The following is a 17,389-nucleotide window of genomic DNA, read 5'->3' as shown; positions in this document are numbered from 1 at the left end:
GTGGGGTGAGATGATGGAGTGTGTAATAAATGAAGTGAGATGATGAAGTGTGTAATAAATAAAGTGAGTTGGTTGAAGGTGGATCCCTCTTTGACTTTTTGATTTTTTATTTTTGTTTTGATTTATTTTAATATAAATAATGGCATTTGGATGTAATTTTAGTGAATAATTGGATAAAATTTTATGTACAAATATGATAAATTCTAAATGTTACTCTAAATATGAGACGGAATTTTATAGCAAAATGTTACTACAAATATGGAGGAAGTACTAATTCTTTGATACTTTTTCATTTTTTAAACTAATTTTGGGACTGAAGTACCCTCAAAACATGGCATTTTTTTAACATTCGATAAATGGAGCAAGGCTGTCTCTTTCACTTCATCACTCTTTACATTTTTTCATACTTGTCACATCATGTCTCTATATTCTTTAGAGCATCCGCAACGCGGGCTCGATTTTGGCTCGGTCTCGTCTCGACGAGACGAGACATCTCGTCGCGCGACGCGACACGGCGAGGCCGGCCTCGAGCTGGCGAGACGACGCGCGCGCCCACGTGGCGCGCGCTGGAGCGTTGCATGACGCCAACTCGCCGGCCCGCGAGTGGGCGTCGTAATTATGACGTAATAAATTTATTTTTTTTTTATAAATTCGAAAAAATCGAATTTAATAAAAAAAAATTTCAAACGGTCAAATGACCGTTGGGGACCAAACGGTCGAATTTTTCAAATTTTTTTTTTTTTTTTTTATTCTTCTATAAATATACTCCACACTTCATTCACCATTTTACACACAAACACAACTTTCATTCATCATTCCTCTTCCATTTTACACACAAACACCACTCTCAAATTGTTGAAAAAATGTCCGGCGATGGAAACTCCGGCGGCTCCGGCAGGCGGCGCTCCGTCGGGTTCGACTTGAACTCGTTCGACGATTGGGCGAGCATGTACAACTGTTTGGGTACTCCCGGTTCGTCGTCGGGCACCCAAGGCTCGACCACCCCGCCGGCGTACCAAACACCACATTTTGATGTGGATGCATACTATCGTCCCCCCCCCCCCCCCGAGGTACGGGCAATCGTCGGGATTATCCCAAATTCCAGAGAATTTTTTGGCGCCTGATCGCAATTTGCCCGACTGGCCAATCGGTGGAGGCTCCGGCTCCGGCTCCGGCAGGATCAACCTCAGTCTCAGCGTCAATGCCGAGGAGGAAGAGGAGGCAGCGGCTGCAGAGGTTGGTGGAGACGACAGTCGGCATGCATACAGCCAAGCCGAGACGTTGGCTTTGTAAGACGCTTGGATCAGCGTCTCGTACGATCCTGTCGTCGGGAATCAAAACCCACAAGTGCTTTTGGGAAAAAGTCACTGACCTTTACAACGCCCGAAGGCCGACGAATACCGTTCGCCGCAGCGTGAAGATGCTACGCAGTCATTGGGACCGAACCGACAAAGATGTCAAAAAATTTTGCGCGATATACAGGGGAGAAGAGGCGAATTATCAGAGCGGAGCCAGTGGAGCCGACATTTTGAGAGCGGCGTTGCGGGTCTTCAAAGACGACGTCGGCAAAGATTTCAAGCTTGTCGATGTTTGGTCGCAAGTCCACCACGTTGACAGGTGGACTGGCGGTGTCGAGTCGGCCTCGGGCTCGAAACGCACGAAGCGCACGGCGCGTGGCCACTACTCGTCTAGTGATGGCGGCGAAGGAAACACCTCACGTGAGCGCACGCCAACCGATGATGCAGGGGGGTCTTCTTCCGGTGCACGACGTCGGCCGCAAGGGACCAAGGCGGCGAAGGCGGCTAGAGCCAGGGGGAGAGCGAGAGCGAGAGGGATGGGCCGCGGCGGACCAAGCCAGGCGGGCGAGGGCTCGGGCTCCGGCACGGGCACGGGCTCGCACACCCTAATGTCCATGTACCTAGTCGCCACGATGGCGGACCTCTCAAAAATGAATCCTGGCCAAGTTGCAGCCCATATGGCCGGAATTGAGTATATGGGAGCTCAACTTGGTATAGTTGTACCGCCGACTTCGGGGGATGATGATTCGCCGGTGGAGTAGTTTTTTTATTTTTTAGGATTTTAAATTATGTACTTTTTTTATTTTTTAGGATTTTAAATTATGTATTTTTTTCTATTTTTTAGGCTTTTTTTAAGTTGTAATATTTGTTTTATTTTAATGAAGTGTGTTTTTATTAATTGAATTTGTTGGAATTAAAAATAAAAAATGAAATTGAATGAATAGTTAAGAGATGGTTAAGAGATGGAGGGTTGCAGGTGTTGTCTCTTAGTTAAGAGACGGATAAGAGATAGCGTTGCGGATGGCCTTAATTTTCAACTAAAAAGGTGATGACCTGATGGCTATGGACTACTTTTACACACTCCGTACTTAAATATAGAAGCGCTTTTTTTTAACTCAACAACACTGTGTTAATTGGATAGTGTTAATTAGATAGTGAATAAAATAAATAAGAATAAAGTAATAGAAATTGAGGAGAGAATAAAGTAATTGAAGACATAGTTATTTTTTTGTCATAAATAAAAATGACTCAATTAATTTGAAACTTCTCAAAAGAGTAAAATGATTCTATTAACATGGAACGGAGGAAGTATTTAATACCACTGTATTATCTGCTCATATATTAGGATGATTATGTCAAATCTGCATTAGCTCTCCCTAATATTACTCCCTTCGTCCCACGAGAATATGCATTATTTTCATTTTAGTTTGTCCCACAATCATATACATTTTCTAATTTTTTAAACTTTTTCCTCTCTAATAAGGTGGGACTTACTAACAATATTTATTTATTCTTTCTCTCTACTTCTCTCTTATTTTATCAATTTTGAATTAGAACTCATGTCGGCCCAAAATGCATACTCTTTTGGGACAGGGAGTATATATCACCAAGCGGCTTAGTGAAAAAATATAGGGACAATAATAATTTAGATTATAAATTTTGATCAAATTATAATCAATGTTATAAAACGTCATCTTTTAATGATAGATAAACTGACATAATTTTATAATTTTTTCCTCTTTATTTTTTTTTCTCGCTATAATGAAATGTACAATACCGTTGTAATAATCACCAAAAGACGTCATTTTAATATTGTTACCATAATAATTAACATATTTTTTTCTTTCTTGCTTAAGTATATTATTTTATTTAGAATATTGGTTTTTAAAACCATGAACTTTGCCTAAAATTTGGTATTTTTTCCGAATTTTAAAATTGATCTAGAATATCACAAATTTTGCACTTTGTTTGGTTTCCCAAACTGACACAAATAAAATATTTTCATCAAAATCTTATTTTACGTGATCAATTACTGTGATATATTTTATGGAATTTTAAACCATTTTTTAAGTTCATAACAAGTAGGTTAAAAAGTCACGTAGAAAACGATATTGATTTAATTGTGTCAAGTATGATAAAAAAAAAAAAAAAAGCCTCATAAGTTAGTCAAATATGGTGATACACATGTCGTGGGAACTACTAAACAAAGTGCAAAGTTTATAACTTTCTAAACCAATTTTAAAGTTCAAAAAAATACCAAATTATGGACAAAGTTTATAGTTTTAGAGATCAATATTTTTATATCTTTTAAGTTACTTTATTATCTTTCCATTTCTGAAAAATGCATCAATGTATAATTGAGGGAGTGTAATCTTAAAAAACCTCTTAATTCTTGTAATCAATTAATACAACAACATTATTATCACAACACCCTTATCAAAGTGCATTATTCTAGCAATCTTTTCGGCAGATACAATTAGAGCTTTTGCAGACACCAGAGAAGAAACCCTCTTTCTTACAAACTGAGTTGCAATAGTTAACTTTAGTGCTTGAGCATGATCCCCCAAACAAATGGCTTGTTTTTGAGCATGTAGCTGCTTCAGTCACCATTATCTCTTCTGCAAATGAAATTAGTTAGTATGAATAAAAGTTCTTTTCATGGCTTTAGATAAAAAAAAAATGGTTAGTGTTCACAAATTCATATTGTTAATAATGGTTTAAAAAAAGTTGTGAATGACAAAATTGATCTTATGATATAATCGTGAGCATTCCAAAATAATAAAATATGATATTATTTCATTGACAGAGTCACAGAGTGTATGGCACAATGTTTATGAATGAAACAAACTAATTTTTTGAATATATCAAGATGGCAAAATTTGGACTATTTTTATGAGCGATACGTCTTCAATTGAAATTAAATTATTGCTAACGTGGCATAATTATGTTTACATGGAACACGCTAATGTGGTGAAAATTAAAATTTAAATATAAACATATCATTCCCCACTGAATCCTTATATTACGAACCTAAAACTCTAATTTGATTAGAGTAAATCGATTTTGGTCGTAAAATTAAAATAAATCATTTATATACTTAATTTAAATGTATAGTTTTTCATGACAACAATTTACTTGTTATCATCCAAAGAAACTAGTAGGCCAAGAGATCGAGATAGTGTGTAAACTTACGTGAAGCCAAGAGGCAAAGAAGAAAGAGCGAGAGAACTGAGAATAATTTAGCCATTTGAGAGTAGAATTTGATGTTGATATCTATTCTTCATACGTTCATTATCTTTTTATAGTGTAAATCTGCATATATTGAAGAAAAATAATAAAGCTTACTTTAATTCCATTGATAACAACTTCCCAAGATTATTCATAAAAATATAGTGGATTTCTATTTCAGTTATTCTTCGTAATTGCACATATCTCAAAATATCAAGCATGTCAACTACACCACATATCATATATTGAAAGATATTGTTTTTTTTACAAAAGATTTAAAGCGATTGTTAAAATAATGTATTATGGAGATGCGGGGTATCGATCCCCGTGCCTCTCGCATGCTAAGCGAGCGCTCTACCATCTGAGCTACATCCCCAATTGTTGTTGATTTCAAATTTTATTTGGTTTTGATTTACATTGTCACACTCTAACATGAATAATATATCTATCTGCTATGCTTTCAATACAGATTCTGATACAATGAGTTACAGTATTCTCAATGGAGCAATTTAGAGTGCTATATGAAAGCATAACGATATCCAGATATCATTGCATAGTAATTATGTGTTTGAAAGGCCAAGAAAAGCTTTGATTTATGAGTTTATCGAATGTTTGATACATAAGAAAAGCCGTTTTTTAAATTTCATTTCATTACCTCTCCACTTTCTTTTTTTAGTTTGACCACTGGTGAATCGAGCCCGCTTTTTGGCTGAATCCTACTAATCTTGTTCGACCCACTAGTCGACTTTTTGGCCAAATCCCACTAATCATGTTCGACCGGATTTACAGATTAAGGTCACCACAGCTCCACGATGTCAAGTGCACTACAACCGGTTGGTATTATCTTACAATTTCTCAGTTATAAGTATCAAAACGGACTTGTTACCTCAATTGGGCATTAATATGCTAGGACCGACCCGTTAATTTTTGATCCATAATTTCAGAGCCCAAGTACGGTTTTGTCCAATCCAAGTATTATTAAAAAACCATTATACATATGTAGTTTTTAGTAAGAATCGTAAGCAATTGTTGAGTGAAACATGATAAATTTGCTGCGAAAATTTAGATTTCTACTCTAGATGAAATTCACAATCATTCAACAACATGATGAATCAATTATCTAAAAGAATGATTTGTTCACTGTTTATCTTTTAAAGTGATTATTTTATTTTATTCGATCTTTTTTTCTATGTAATGACATAACATTCTAGAACATTTATATTATTTCTATATTTTGACTGGCTGAAAGAATCAACATATTTAAATTTGTGGATTGTGACGTACACGTTCATCAAATTTGATAGCTCTACCTCACTGGATTTTAAAAATAGTATTTCTTATAATGAAAAGAGCTTTGAAAATTATTTAATAACTTATCACTTGCATTTTTAAAATTTCATTGGGGGAGAGTAAGCATGACGAGGTTAATTTTAAATTAGTGAGGTATCACAAAAAAGTTTAGTTTTTTATGTTTGCTTAGTATAATGTGATATGATGTTTTATTTTATATTACACGTGTATATGTATATTGTAAAACATAAAATACTTCATAAAATAGTTAATATTTAAATAGGAAAAATATATGTTTCAAGCTTCATATCCTGGTGACAAACAAATTTATAATAATGAATTCGATTTAATTTCTCAGCTATTCATTACCTAATGCCTTCAAGTCAACTCGACCTTCCTACTAAAATATAGACAACCATCTAAAATTATACTACTAATATAGATACATACAGATCGATGACGTATGGATTCAGGCCTAAATTTAAAATTAATTAGTGCCATTTTCTAATTTACTATAAGTTAATTTCGATTTAAGGAGTAATATTAGTTTCAAGTTTCAAAATTTTGTTTTTGTTCTAGTATTACTACTACTTTCTTCACAAATATTCATATGTAACTCAAGTCTCAAAAATTTGTGATAAAAACATATTGTCATACTTTACATTTTTAATATACATATATAGAACTATTACATCAGTTTACGAAAAAGAGTTATGTCTTTTACGTTTTGATCCGTTCACATAGATTAATGTATATTTGTTACGTTTCGATAGATTTTAAGCACTTTTTTCTCCTATTGTACTTCTAAATTCGTGTCATTCATTATAAAAAAAAAAACTATTTTTCGTGATCAGAGTAGCATTAACTCCTCCATTCACAAACTAGTGTTCAATTTTGGCACAAATTTCAATAACTTTTCGAGTGTACTGTGAATGAAATAAAAATACCATCTTCTTATAGTTTCAAAATAATTAATTTTGTTGTATATAAAAAGATTTACTTTCCTATAGTGGAACAAAATAAAAACATAAAATGTCATTTTATGAACAAATGTATTTTAATTCGGAAATTATGAATATAATGCATAGAATATTTATTTATTTTTTGAACCTCCGATTTTTCAATTTATTTCAATTATTAGAAGCATCTCCTTCTCCCTCATCCCATTCCTGATTCCACCATCGTTGAATTTCCTCTCTCTACACCACTTTCTTCCCAGAAAAACACGCACCACACGCACTCAAACTCCTCCCATGCTTCTCCCCCTCCCATCCTCAAAATTCTAGAGAGATGATGGGCGTGATCAGCAGCCGCTGCTCCCACACTTCACACATCACCGAGATCATCATAACCAGCTTCTTCCGCCACAAATTTCATACTTTACTCATCTAGTTACCTCTCCTGTGGTGTTAATTTAGTTATCGGATGCCGCAGATTCAATCATCAATCCCTAATTCGGCCGATTGTTGAAATTGTTTCTTCGATTCGATTTTTACTGTACTAATTTGAGTGTTAGGGTATCGGATATGGCTGGTTCAGCAACAATCTACGGCGGCGCCGATGCTCCGATTCAACGCAGATTTGATCAGCCTCTCGATTCGATTGCTGCAGAATTCTCTCTTGGTATGTGAACTCGCCCAAAATCAAATTAAATTTTCTGCTGCGTTGACTTTTGAGGATGATTTGTGCTCTGATTTACTAGAATTTCAATTGTAGCTAGTTGTGTGATGAACTCAAGTGGAATTCATGCATCTCTTGGTGTGAATTTAGTGGACATGTTTTTGCAATTCTTCTGTTTATATGCTTTACCATCTGTTTGATTATCAGTTGATTCAGAGATTGAATGAGCTTTTTATCTTGAGCTTGTTTATGATGTACGAATCATAAGTAGAATATCGAGTCATTTTGTTCGTAGATTTGAAATGGTCTCGTATTTCTTTCAGGCTCGAATACAATGCTTAACTTCGGAGCTGGTGGTGGTGGGAAAAGATCCAGAAACATGGTTTACTCGTCTTTAGATCAAGAGGAGTTCGGAGAAGATTACTTGGATGAGTATTACAGTCAGCAAGAAAAGAAGAGGCGCCTTACTGTCGAGCAAGTCCAGTTTCTCGAGAGGAGCTTCGAGGCAGACAATAGACTTGAACCCGAGAGGAAGACTCAGCTTGCTAAAGAGCTTGGGTTGCAGCCTAGACAGATTGCTGTGTGGTTCCAAAATCGCAGGGCGCGGTGGAAGACAAAGCAGCTGGAAACAGATTATGAAACGTTTCATGCAAGATACGAGACCCTGAAATCGAACTATGATAATCTTTTGAAGGAGAACGATAAATTAAAGGCAGAGGTAATGCTGAGGAAAAATCTTGAATTTGGTTCATTTTATCTCATGTTATCCCATCTAACTAGCTTGTACCAGGTTCTTCGACTCAAACAAAACGGCCTTGGTGGAGATGCAGGAAAAGAAAGCTTACAATTACTCGACTCCAATGGACTGTCTGAAGTAATTCCTGAAGATGAAGAATCCAATGTACAGAGCTCAGCTAAAAGTGAAACGAGTAATGTGGGCAGTCCGAGGTTGACTGGTGGGGTTCATTCTCCTGTGTTGGAATCAGGTGTTACATCTCACGTTTTTGGTTGCGACTACTCAGATTCATCGCGGATTAGAGAAGACAACATACAAGAGCCTGACTATGACCTTCCTCTGAGTTCCTTTTACAATGGGTTTCCAGTTGAAGACCATGCCTTCAACTTCTGGTGATATTGAGTTCTATGGCTCTATGGGTATGCATTATCCATTCCAGTTACATGTGTTTCATTTCAATCATTAAACATTATTATTGCAAAAGGTTGTTTGTACTTTTCTTTGTGATCTCTATCGATAATTGTTGCTTTTTTTGGAAGATTTTATTGTATCAAATATTGTTCAAAACTGAATTAAGCTGTGTTTGTTAATGATTGTTATTCTATTTGGACATACCCAAAAACTCATACTGTGGGAGAGAAAGTCATAAGTAGGGGCCCTATTGATTTGTATTCTTGTTTGGTTCAATATTATTGAAATAATTGAGGGAGTTTTGTTTATGGAGCACTGCTATTTTAGTTAAAAGTAACATCATAACTTAACACCATGTTTTGATCCCAGATCACCTCTCGACTCAAATAAGTTCGAGGGCTATTGCATGTGACTGGTTACTATATATGTACATGACTAAGAGGCAGATTTTAGTAAAGTTTTGACATAGCATTTTAAGACTAGATGCATCTATCAAGACTTGGTACCTATAGACTAACTAGGTTGTCCTAGTACAAAGCCTTGTTGGGGAAAAATCACTAAGGATCTGGAATCCTGATGAGAAAACACAAGTGCGGAAAGTATAACGTTGCAACAATTGAATTTGTTCAGACCTGACTTAAACTAGAGTGGAGCACACATCAACTGTGAAAATGCACAAAATGTAAGAATAAAAGCATATTGAAATGCAATTCCTAACTCAAAGCTAGTTCAAAGCTTATCATGGCTATCAACTAGATTCATCAAAAAAGTCATAAATCACAAGTAACTAAATAGTTCTAATGGGAAATGCAAAGAGGGGAATATAAGTTCTAAACTTGATCAATCAAACTATGCGAAAGAAGATAAATCTCACAAGAAAAATCAAATCTTTAATATTGGTCAATGATGATAAAACATAATCCGAATCTAGGCTGAATTAACTTAAAAGTTGCTTCAAGAATCACATTCATGTTTGAAACAGCATATGAAAATACCAAAACAAAAAATCCCTTGGTCCCACATTGTATCAAGAATACGACAGTCGTATATGTTCTTCTTCAGTCGCCCTTCTTCCGGAAAGAGCAGCCCTCGGTGAGCTTGGCACGGCCACCAGTCGGTTGGCACAGAACTGTCTGGCAATTGCCGCACACGACAACCGTTTGCGAGTGGCTGAAGACAGTGGTTCTGCACAAATATTCACAGAGATCAACAAAATCCAACATCAATTCTCATAAATCCACACATGAATCAAATTAATTGATTAATCAATTCAAATCAAGCAATAACAGCTTCACAATGTCACAAATTCAACGATTAAGCTCAGAAATTTAAATTAGAAAGAGAAGCAACTCACATATTGAAGCAACCCTGGCACTTGACATCCTACAACAATTACAATCATCCAATCAAAAAACAATGAAATAAACAACAGCAATTTTTAAAACAAATAATCAAAAATCGAAACCAAGAGAGATTAATTACCATGAAGAAAGAGTTTGGGGATTGCACGAGGCGCTTGAGCTTGTGCTTCCTTTTCTCAAGCTCCGCCGGCGGGTTCAGCAAATCGACGTCGTTCGAGAGAACCTATAGAAAAGCAGCAATTTCGTCAAATCAAGGAAAATTCAGACGCAATCAGCCACGGAGATTCGCAAAAACAGTGAAAAATTACCATCTTTGCAGCTGCTGAAACTGGGCGAGAGATGTGAGAATGAGAGAGGGAGAGAGGGATGGCAGCTGACCTAGGGTTTTAGTTAGTGATTTGGGGATTTAATAGTGGGCCAAATTAGGTAATTTTTGGGCTTTTAATTGGGCGTGAAGCCTCAAGTAGTTATTTTTAGACCATTATGGAAATTGTATTGGGCCTAATGACATTCATTACAGCTAAATTGTGGTGGAACTTAATTTATTCAAACATATATTTTGACTTGATATGGATTTGAAGAAATTTATTGACTTTATAAAAGTAAATGATCGAGAACGTTAGCGAATGTATAATATAAGTATAATGAGTTAATGAAGTATGAAATCCACGTATTAAAAATGAAAGAAGAAAAAATGTAAATGTGTCTTTCATTGACAGACAGTCTGGAAATGAAAAATAAAAAAAGGTAAATATGTCTTTCACTGGCAGACCGTCCGAATGGCAAAACGTATCAGATTTTAGAGGGAGTATCTAAACAAATAAAATTATGTGAGCCACGCTCCCACGAGAGGCACGCATTGTGAGCATGGATCCTCTGACCCGAAAATAGAAAAAAAAATGGATAATTGTGTGGATGAAGGGGAAGAAGGCAACGGTGGTGAGGAAGGGAGGAGGAGGATAGGGGGAATACGCAGCGGTGGTGACAGTGGAGGCATGGACGAAGGGGACACGAAGGGGGAGGTGGCAGCAGTGGAAGAGGCGGCATCTATGATTTAGGTGGGGACGGGCATGGGGATGTACACCAATTAAGAGTCTCATTTCTTTGCTACATGGATTATAATATATTTAAACACACGTGACTTGAAAAAAATGGTAAAAAAATGGTGAAATGTCAGCATCACTTTTTTGGAAATTTAATTTTTTTATAATAAAACATGAGTATAATGTGTTAATGGAAATGTGGCATATTTATTCTTGGTACTTAATAAAATGAAATGAGTCTCTTATTGGACGCACCAAATTTTGAACGAAGACATTTGTTTTTACATTCTCATAGTTGAAAGGTAAACATGTACGTAACAAAGAAATTGGTGAGACCAGTTTAATTTGTTTTGCAACTACCCATCATTTTCACAATTGATTCTCATTTGTTTAGATAAATTTCATATTGTCAAAGTAGATAGATTTTGAATAAACATTAATAACGATGCTGCAATGAGAATTGTAAAGTCTATAACTATTTTGGAAAATAATTCTAAATTGCAACTTATAAATAACTTCAACAAATATCTAACAAACTTTCAACACAACCTTCTAACAAACTTTCATGAAGTCCAAAAAGGCTTCATACGTATTATAAACATAACCTTCTAACATGATAATAAATATCTCTCAATCTCATATATAGACTAGAAGTCTATAATGCCATAAATAATAAACTCAGAAAAATTGATTCTAAATAAATTAACTTCTCCAAATACAAGAAAAAGGCAGATTTCAGCTCATGACTAACAATTATCAATACCTTCACTCCCATCAAATGTAGGTTGTTGATCTTCTCATACAGTGTATGCTTGCTGGATCGTGTCGATGTCCAGACCCTTGAGCCTAACTACTGACTCAACGTGCCCCTTCAGCGTGTGCAGCTCCCGTAACCTACACGCAACAACGCAATGTGAGCAAAAAACATATCTGCAGAATCCTTAGAGAAATAAATGAAGTATAGTCACCAACGTATCCATACCTCGCGATTTCAGCTCTTCGTTTAGCTTCCTCTGCCAGCTGGTTCAGCTCGGAGAAATTGTTCGTCTCGTTGAAGAGTTTGGTGTCTGGCACTTGCAGCCCGTGGAGGGTTCTCTGCGCGTGTGCCCATTGAAGCTCACGGTGCTCCTTCCCGAAATCCTTTTGTCTGGTGAAAGCAATCTGTGACACGAGAAACAAGCCATCATAAATCATATTCATAACGAAAATGCACGAGGGTTGTGTGTACTAACTTTGTCTTGCAAAGTTTGTCACATTTTGACTCGACACGAATTTTAAGAAATATAATGGAATATGGGTTGAAAAAGTTAGTAGAATGTGGGTCCTACTTATTTATATACTAGTACTTAGTGTTATAGTAGTAATAAAATGTGGGGCCCACTTCCAAAAATGGTAAAATTGAAATGTGACAAACTTTCAAGGGCGGAGGGAGTAAATCGAAAGCAAAGATTGATTGAAAGTTTACCCTTCTTTCGAGAACAAGATCCCAAGCTCTCCCGCTAAGAGCATAACGCGTGAAGAACTTGATGATATCGAGAGGGATGTAGGTGATGATGTTGTAAAGCCAGATCACGCCTGCCCAGCCCCAACCGATTCCTTCAATCGCTGCGAAGCTCCAGCTTGCGTATACCGCGATAAGAGTAGCAACCTGAAAGGCAATACTGGATTAGGTCTGTGTAGTAGTGAAACTCAATGAACCGGTACGATGATCGAATTTGCTAACCAGTTGAGCAATGGCGAATGCAGCCACGAGCAACAAACCAGGGCGCTCAACAAACGACCAGCTTCTTGATCTTGTCACGAATATGAGAGCCTGGCTGATGGTGCTCACTTGCAGATATATCGCTGAAGCGAGCTTCCTGAAGTCATCGTGGGCAGTTTTCTCAAGTGTCGCCACCCCAAAAGTACGCTGCCAAATCATTTGGTGGTAAATGAGATAAGAATATAATCAAGATACGTAGTAGGAGCATAACTTGTAAGCAACTTGACAACGAGAAGAACGAACTTACGGGGAAGAAATCTGTTTTATACGCAGCCCAAAAGAAGATGACAGTCATCATTGCTAAGTAACCACCAAGAACTATCCCGGTTGCGAAGATTTCAGCGAGCTTCCAGCTATCCGGGAGAGGTGATGGCTTAACTCTGTCTTTCGATATAGTCATGATGGTACCTTGATCGTATAAGTTGCAACGTAAGTTCCAAGAGAAAATATAAAGCGAAAGAGACTTGTGCGTGAATAGTCGAAAATGTGTGAAAAGCTAACCATCATTGAGTATTGCAATGATAAGAACCATAAATGGTGGGAAGTCGAATTTCCATATCAGCGCTAACATCATGAAACCAACCTGGTACACGGGAAGAAAGGGAACGATATCAATAATAGCTCGTGTAGCAATAAGGAGTTTTCCGAGTTCTGGAAACCAAACCAATAGTAACTTACCACTATACGGATTGTGATGGAAACAGCGTAAATCTGTCAATGATAATGAAAACTGATGAGATTGTGAAATATTTGGCTCATAAAACTTGAAAATGTTGCTTCACTAATACACAATTTATATTAGGCCAAGTGTATGTGTACCGTGTAATTCTTCATTCTTTGGAAGATGGCTCGACTGGTGAGAACAGCGCTGATGATAACACTGAGTCCAGGTTCAGTAAGGACAATGTCTGAAGCACTGCGTGCTGCATCAGTTGCATCGGCCACAGCAATACCGATGTCAGCCTTCTTCAGAGCAGGAGCGTCGTTCACTCCATCACCAGTCATTCCACATATGTGTTTTCTAGCTTGCAGGCGCTTTACAATCTCGTATTTATGCTCTGACCAATACCCAATATGCACGAGTCAGCATTCATCAGATTCCATGTTCAAATGAGGTTCAAATTCGAGAGAAAGAGCCGTTACCTGGGAAGACGCCAGCAAAACCATCAGCTTTCTCGATGAGCTCATCGATCGGTAGAGCAGCAATTGATTCATCCTTGTCTTGTCCTAGTAAAGCTGATGACGGGTACATGTTGGTTCCCATTCCTAGCCTTCGTCCCGTTTCCTTTCCTATTGCTAGCTGATCCCCTGTTGAAACAGACAGATTCAGCATCAAACTTGTAATAGCTTAAATTTTGAAAACAAGGAGATTTACCGGTTATCATTTTGACATTTACTCCAAGATTCAATGCCCTTCTTATAGTTTCTGCACTGTCGTGTCTAGGCGGATCGAAGAGAGGCATGAGCCCAATGAATTGCCATGGTTCTCCAGGGCTATCCTTCGTTCCTTCTGGAAGTTCCTGCAGGAAATGTACGAAAGTCACATTAATATTCGATACATAGCATCAGGTGAAAAAAGCAAAGTACTGTATAATGAATGATACCTGGTATGCAACGGCAAGTGATCTCAGGCCTCGTTCTGCAAACTTATCGATCACAGCATGAACCCTTCGCTCTATGTCCGACTTATTGTGTGCAAGGTTTAGAATCTGAGAATGCATATCCCGGACGATATTTGAGGAGTGACGTTCGTGAAATGAGGAAAAACAGCAAGAACAACCAGAAACCATACCTGCTCGGGTGCACCTTTGCTGACCCTGTGCCACTTCCCTTCGCCGTCTATGTAAGTCAACGCTGTCCGCTTGTCAGTGGGGTTGAAAGGAAGGAAGTGCACTTCTCGAACTCCAGCACGTGCCTGTCCACGGTTTAATTGAATTGATGTTAAAAATTGCAAAACGTTTTCGTTTTTAGGCAGACAAAATGCCAAGAGCTACCTCTTTCGGATCAGCCAGCATTCCTACAATAGCAGCATCAATGGCGTCCTGGTTTTCGGTTCGAGAGGCTCTAGCCGCCATCAGAACAACGGTATCTGCATCAACGCCTTTTGCAAAAACCTGTGGACAATAAGCTACAGTCAATATAGAAACATAATTACATCCAAATGATCGAGAGAAGGAGCACGAGCATACCTCGATAAGATTCTTATCGACAGTAAGTTTGTTTAGCGTGAGAGTCCCTGTCTTGTCGCTGCAAAGCACATCCATTCCCGCCATCTCTTCGATAGCAGTCATTCTCTTCGTTATAGCTCCCTGTGTAAATCATCGTGTTATGGAATGACCAGTAAACAACAAACCAACCAAACCAGTATATAAATCCCAAGAGAATCAAGAAAACCTGTTGAGCCAAACGATGAGAACCAATCGCCATTGTAACCGAGAGGACGGTTGGCATGGCTATTGGAATACCTCCAATGAGGAGAACAAGAAGGTTGTCAATCCCGGGCCGGTATTTCCTGTGCTGAATAGGGTACATCACTATTATCTCGATAACCATCCCCACCGCGATAGAGCATATGCAGAAGTTTCCAATCGCGGTCAAAACCTGAGCATAAGTAATACAACAATGAAATATAGTGCATATCAAACACTATAAAGAGTGCTTATGCAATAACGCAACGTGCCTTTTGGAAGTGCCCGACTTGATTAGTGCTATCGACAAGGTGAGCAGCCTTTCCGAAGAAGGTGTGAACACCCGTTGCAATAACAACAGCTTCGAGCTCTCCCTGCTTGCACGTGGAGCCAGAGTATACACCGTCTCCCGGCCCCTTCGTCACAGGAAGGGATTCCCCAGTCAAAGCAGACTGCAATCGCGAGATCACAAATTCAGTACTATACAAAACAAAACTCAGCTTGAAGTCGATAGAAAGACACGTACCTGATCAATTTTAAGGGGATCGCCATCCAAGAGACGAGCATCAGCAGGAACTATATCACCGAGCTTTATGCTAATAATGTCTCCGGGCACCAACACGGAAGCCTCTTCCTCATTCCACCTCCCATCTCTAAGAACCTTCACAAAAAAACCACGAGATCAGACAAACCGTGATTAAACACGAGTTTCCAAGAGAAGGTGATATCAGACCTTTGCTTTTGGAGCAAGACGAGCCATGAGAGCAGCTGCTGCGTTGCCAGCATTATTTTCCTCGATGAAACTGATAGTTGAGTTGATGAATAGCAAGGTGATGATTCCCACAAAGTCCTGCCAATCCGGAGGCTTTCCCTGCCATGTTCAAAATCAAAGATAAGTGCCTCTCCTCCACAGAAAGCAAACATGGGCAAGAAACAACGTCCTTACTCCTCCGTTGGCAAGGGCGATCGCCATGATAGCTGCCGCTTCCATAACCCATGAAAGAGGATTCCACATAAACCCCAAAAACTTCAGGAATTTACTCTCCTACAGCAAGCAGAAACCCATGATTTAGTCCACCTCAATATTCACAGAATCACCAGCAAAAAACATTTCATCAACAAAAAAAGGAATCTTGAAACAGAAAGCAACTCATAACTAATATACTAAACAAGCAAATTCCACTTCTAACACACTATTCACTAAGCACATAATTACTGCAAGGAAATGTAAGGACATAAAGCCAGAAATTGTTGAAGGACAAAATTTCAATCAAGAGAGAAAAAAAATCTTGAAACAGAAAGCAACTATAACTACATACACTAAACAAGCAAAATCCTAGTACATAAACAAGGAATTATGATGCAAATTTCACTTCTAACACTTAAAAATCACTAAGCAAATAACTACAGCAATGAAATGTAAGGACATAAAGCCAGAAATTGAAGGAAAAAAACTCAATCAAGAATCAACACCTTCTTCTCTTCAAGCTTGTTGTGTCCAAAAATGACCAACCTCTCTTCAGCAGCCTCACTAGTGAGGCCCTCTTTGGTGCATCTCAGATTCTCAAACACCTCATCAATGGGAATGTTTTCCTACACACACACACACACAATAGCATCAGCAATCAACTACACAAAATCAAGAAAAGCCCAAAACCAAGAAAATGGATAAAACACAGCTGGTCAGATCCATTACCAAGTCCACTGTCTCCCTCAAGACAGCATCAAGAACTTCAGGCTTCTCCCCCATCTTCACAGAAAAACTCCCTTTTCACAAAGAACACTTTTTTGAATCAAGAAACACCCTGGGAAGGGAGTTGTGCAGAAATCAAAGGCAGCCCAGTTGAAAAGGGGAGGAATTTAAAGCATTGCAAAAAGCAGAATTTGAAGACAGCAAAAGATGAGGCCAGCCCACCAGCTCCAAATCTACAAGCAGTGGTGGCCGTTACAGCGGTGCATTTCCCCTTATCATTTATTTAGTCATTCAGAGAATTTACTTCTGAAAGGAATTGATGTAACAAAAGGAGTTACAAAAAGGGCTGTAACAACTACTATTAACCAAACTTTCCTTGGTGTTTAGGCTTTTATAAAAATGGGTACTTGAACCATCACACAGCAGCAATTCACTTTTACCCTCCACTGTTGATGAAGAAAGTGCAAAAGATTGTCTTTTTTAGTGTCGTTTTCTTCGATTTTGTGTTTACTTTAAAGTTTAAGGGCAAAAGGTGAGTT

General features: G+C 38.0%; 3 protein-coding genes and 1 non-coding gene across 4 annotated transcripts; 1 reads left to right on the top strand and 3 right to left on the bottom strand.

Moving 5' to 3' along the window:
* Window positions 1–4,829: 4,829 nt before the first annotated feature.
* Window positions 4,830–4,902, bottom strand: TRNAA-AGC (transfer RNA alanine (anticodon AGC)). Its single transcript has one exon. It is a non-coding gene; the product is annotated as a tRNA-Ala (tRNA).
* Window positions 4,903–6,962: 2,060 nt separating this feature from the next.
* LOC125213054 (uncharacterized) lies at window positions 6,963–8,762 on the top strand. Its single transcript, XM_048113408.2, has 3 exons — window positions 6,963–7,439; window positions 7,760–8,154; window positions 8,227–8,762. Exons 1-3 carry the CDS (start codon window positions 7,343–7,345, stop codon window positions 8,566–8,568), a joined length of 834 nt encoding a protein of 277 aa, XP_047969365.1. The 5' UTR covers window positions 6,963–7,342; the 3' UTR covers window positions 8,569–8,762.
* A 691-nt stretch (window positions 8,763–9,453) lies between these two features.
* On the bottom strand, window positions 9,454–10,369 carry LOC125213055 (small ribosomal subunit protein eS27y). Its single transcript, XM_048113409.2, has 4 exons — window positions 10,253–10,369; window positions 10,066–10,167; window positions 9,938–9,966; window positions 9,454–9,768 (listed from the first exon to the last, which is right to left on the bottom strand). The coding sequence occupies exons 1-4, from the start codon at window positions 10,253–10,255 to the stop codon at window positions 9,642–9,644; spliced, it is 261 nt and encodes an 86-aa protein (XP_047969366.1). The 5' UTR covers window positions 10,256–10,369; the 3' UTR covers window positions 9,454–9,641.
* Window positions 10,370–11,475: 1,106 nt separating this feature from the next.
* Window positions 11,476–17,196, bottom strand: LOC125213053 (plasma membrane ATPase 1-like). The gene is made up of 21 exons (XM_048113407.2): window positions 16,854–17,196; window positions 16,631–16,750; window positions 16,104–16,202; window positions 15,891–16,028; window positions 15,684–15,818; window positions 15,430–15,609; window positions 15,144–15,350; window positions 14,939–15,058; window positions 14,744–14,863; window positions 14,542–14,664; window positions 14,354–14,458; window positions 14,125–14,269; window positions 13,893–14,057; window positions 13,569–13,807; window positions 13,428–13,460; window positions 13,251–13,332; window positions 12,997–13,157; window positions 12,711–12,896; window positions 12,453–12,635; window positions 11,970–12,148; window positions 11,476–11,881 (listed from the first exon to the last, which is right to left on the bottom strand). The coding sequence occupies exons 1-21, from the start codon at window positions 16,905–16,907 to the stop codon at window positions 11,785–11,787; spliced, it is 2,871 nt and encodes a 956-aa protein (XP_047969364.1). The 5' UTR covers window positions 16,908–17,196; the 3' UTR covers window positions 11,476–11,784.
* Window positions 17,197–17,389: the final 193 nt, after the last annotated feature.

Source organism: Salvia hispanica, chromosome 3, assembly GCF_029641045.1.
Source record: "Salvia hispanica isolate PSC_SH4W2 chromosome 3, Shi_PSC_v1, whole genome shotgun sequence".
Classification (NCBI taxonomy): domain Eukaryota; kingdom Viridiplantae; phylum Streptophyta; class Magnoliopsida; order Lamiales; family Lamiaceae; genus Salvia; species Salvia hispanica.
Note: the sequence above shows the minus strand (reverse complement) of the source record. Positions and strands in the feature narration are given on the sequence as shown.